General features: G+C 37.1%; 1 protein-coding gene across 1 annotated transcript; it reads left to right on the top strand.

Moving 5' to 3' along the window:
• The first annotated feature begins 478 nt into the window (after positions 1-478).
• Positions 479-2,020, top strand: RD3L (RD3 like). The gene is made up of 3 exons (XM_045902046.2): positions 479-624; positions 1,012-1,317; positions 1,684-2,020. The coding sequence occupies exons 2-3, from the start codon at positions 1,019-1,021 to the stop codon at positions 1,979-1,981; spliced, it is 597 nt and encodes a 198-aa protein (XP_045758002.1). The 5' UTR covers positions 479-624; positions 1,012-1,018; the 3' UTR covers positions 1,982-2,020.
• The last annotated feature ends 396 nt before the right edge of the window (positions 2,021-2,416 follow it).

The raw sequence follows: 2,416 nt of genomic DNA, 5'->3' as shown, positions 1-2,416 counted from the left end.
GTAAAGACTGATCCGTTTTTCCTGCTTTCACTGGAGGGGACAGTGACCTGGCTTCTAGATGGCCTGAAAGTTAAGCTGAAGAATAAAAGCAGTGTGGTTATTTTTAGAGCTCTACAGGCATAGAAATACAGCCCTAAACTGTGACCCACAGCTCTGCATAGCCGAGCCTCACACCACGCGACAGTCCTCACCGTAGCTGGGAGCACATCTGCGGCGCCTCACACTATTGTTCTCGTTTCATTACCAAAGATAAGTCTGAGTGCAGTTAGGACCAGAGCCCACTGCAGCCAGCATCTTTTTCAAATAGACTGAGCTATGTTCAAAAGATAGACTATTATATAATTTGTGAAGAATGAATGGTAAGTTATTTTTGTCATTTCTTCTAGCTTCCTTACAAGGTGAATTAATGAGGAGTCTCCCTAAATGAAGACATCACAACCTCATTCCTAACATAGAAACTTATTTATTTCAAATACAGTTTCAGTGGGTAAATAAGGAGGCTCATTCCTTCCAACAGGGGATACATCCAGGAGAACAACATATGCCTGAGTAAAACACAGCTTCATCACTAATTCAAGCAAACTCTTTGGCAACATCACCACATCGGATCCATCAACTTACCAGGTACGCTTTAAACCTTTTCTGCACAAAACCTAAGTCAAAAGTGTGTTTATAGATAGCACTTCTTATACGTTAATATTGTAAAGCTTCCTAAGAACTTTTTATAGCAAGTGTCAGTGTTAATTTTCAGAGAATGTTCAGTCTGGAGATTATCTCTTTGTATATTTCATTTCTGCTTAGCTACATAAATGTATTTTCAAAGCTTGGTTTTTGGTACTGACCTAGTTAGAAATTGAAAAGCTTTAATCCATGTTCTAATCTTATTCTGACCTGCTTATCTAACCAGTGAAACTCATGCACTTTTCTGGCAAATTTATTGTAAAGAAACAGATATTGCTCATCAGAACCACAACATTTTATGCAAATAAATAAGTGAGGATATTTCCATAGGCTAAAAATGCCACTTTTTGGCTGGATGAAATGGCCAAAATATGATTCCTACAAACCCACACACTCTCCTGGCTCCGACGTAGTGACAAAGACTCTGCTTCGGGAATTAAAGTGGCATCTGAAGGAGCGAGAGAGATTAATACAAGAGATCGAAAATGAACAAAAAGTTAAAAAAACAGGTGTGGATTACAACTGGCTGAGAAACTACCAGAATCCCCACACGACCATCCCAGCTACTGAACAAAGACAACTTGAAGTCCTTTGCTCACAAGTTCAGCCTTGTCAAACTGGAACTATTCTCAGCAGGTAAAAATACTATGTTCTCTTTTGTGATATTTTGCTACTGTCAAGTCTAAGTTCCTCATACATCTAGACTGGAAATTGTATTCTATTATGTAAATTCTTTAATCATGTGTATCAAAACCCGGCAACCAAAATCCCCAAGGATAGACTGGACAAAAATATCCGTTGACATCTTACTGGCTAGGAAATATTTTTAAACCATATTCAGAATTTCTTTACTAAGAAGCTTAATTTTAAAGGAATGAGCAGATTACTCAAAAACGTGAGCAACTACTATAAGATCACGTTATTTAAGCTGTACTGTGGAGATAAACAGATATGACAAAAGAAAGTTTCTGAACTAAATGTTCATTACTGGTTTCCCTGCAGATTTCGAGAAGTTTTAGCAGAAAATGATGTACTGCCGTGGGAAATAGTCTACATCTTCAAGCAAGTTCTGAAAGACTTCCTAAACAGTACTAACAAAGGTAACCAGCAAGAAGGCCCGGAAGAGTCAGGGAACATAGACTGTCCTGTTCCTTCTGTGATCCTGGGCACAAGCTCCAGGGGTTCCAATAAAGACGAAATACCCACGATTTCTAGTTACGTGGACAAAACCACAAAGAACAGGTTCCCAGCATTCTCGCATAGAATATGGAACCTACCATACTATTACCCATCAAGTTAAGTTACTTATAACCAGAGCAGTTTTTATGGCCATCTTTAGAAGCAGAATTCTTAATATTAAGAATACAAAAAAGTAATGTGACTTCACGTTTCTCTGTTGCAAAGTCAAATGTTAAGTAGTTTTTAACTATGCATCCTATGTTTTAAATAGTGTTCCTTTTTTATCCGCTCTAAAAATGCAATGCTTTATTGAACTGTATACTTTTAACTAAAATGATTCCTAAACACTTTGAAAAACACATTTGAAGTATTTTCTTATACTTCAAACACATCTCACAGGAACAAGTATGGAACTGGGCAAATTCTGTGTGAAAATTAGACATTAACCTTGACTTTTATTCCGAAAGGAAGCTATGTATAGAATAAAATAAATGATTGATGTGAATCTTGCTTTTACAATATAACACAGAACTGACTCCAGCTCAGTCATTCTCAA

This window comes from Mirounga angustirostris, unplaced genomic scaffold (assembly GCF_029215605.1).
Source record: "Mirounga angustirostris isolate CCGP_5_RB_7025 unplaced genomic scaffold, mMirAng1.0.hap1 SCAF_9, whole genome shotgun sequence".
NCBI classification, from domain to species: domain Eukaryota; kingdom Metazoa; phylum Chordata; class Mammalia; order Carnivora; family Phocidae; genus Mirounga; species Mirounga angustirostris.
This window is presented reverse-complemented; position numbering and strand designations above follow the sequence as displayed.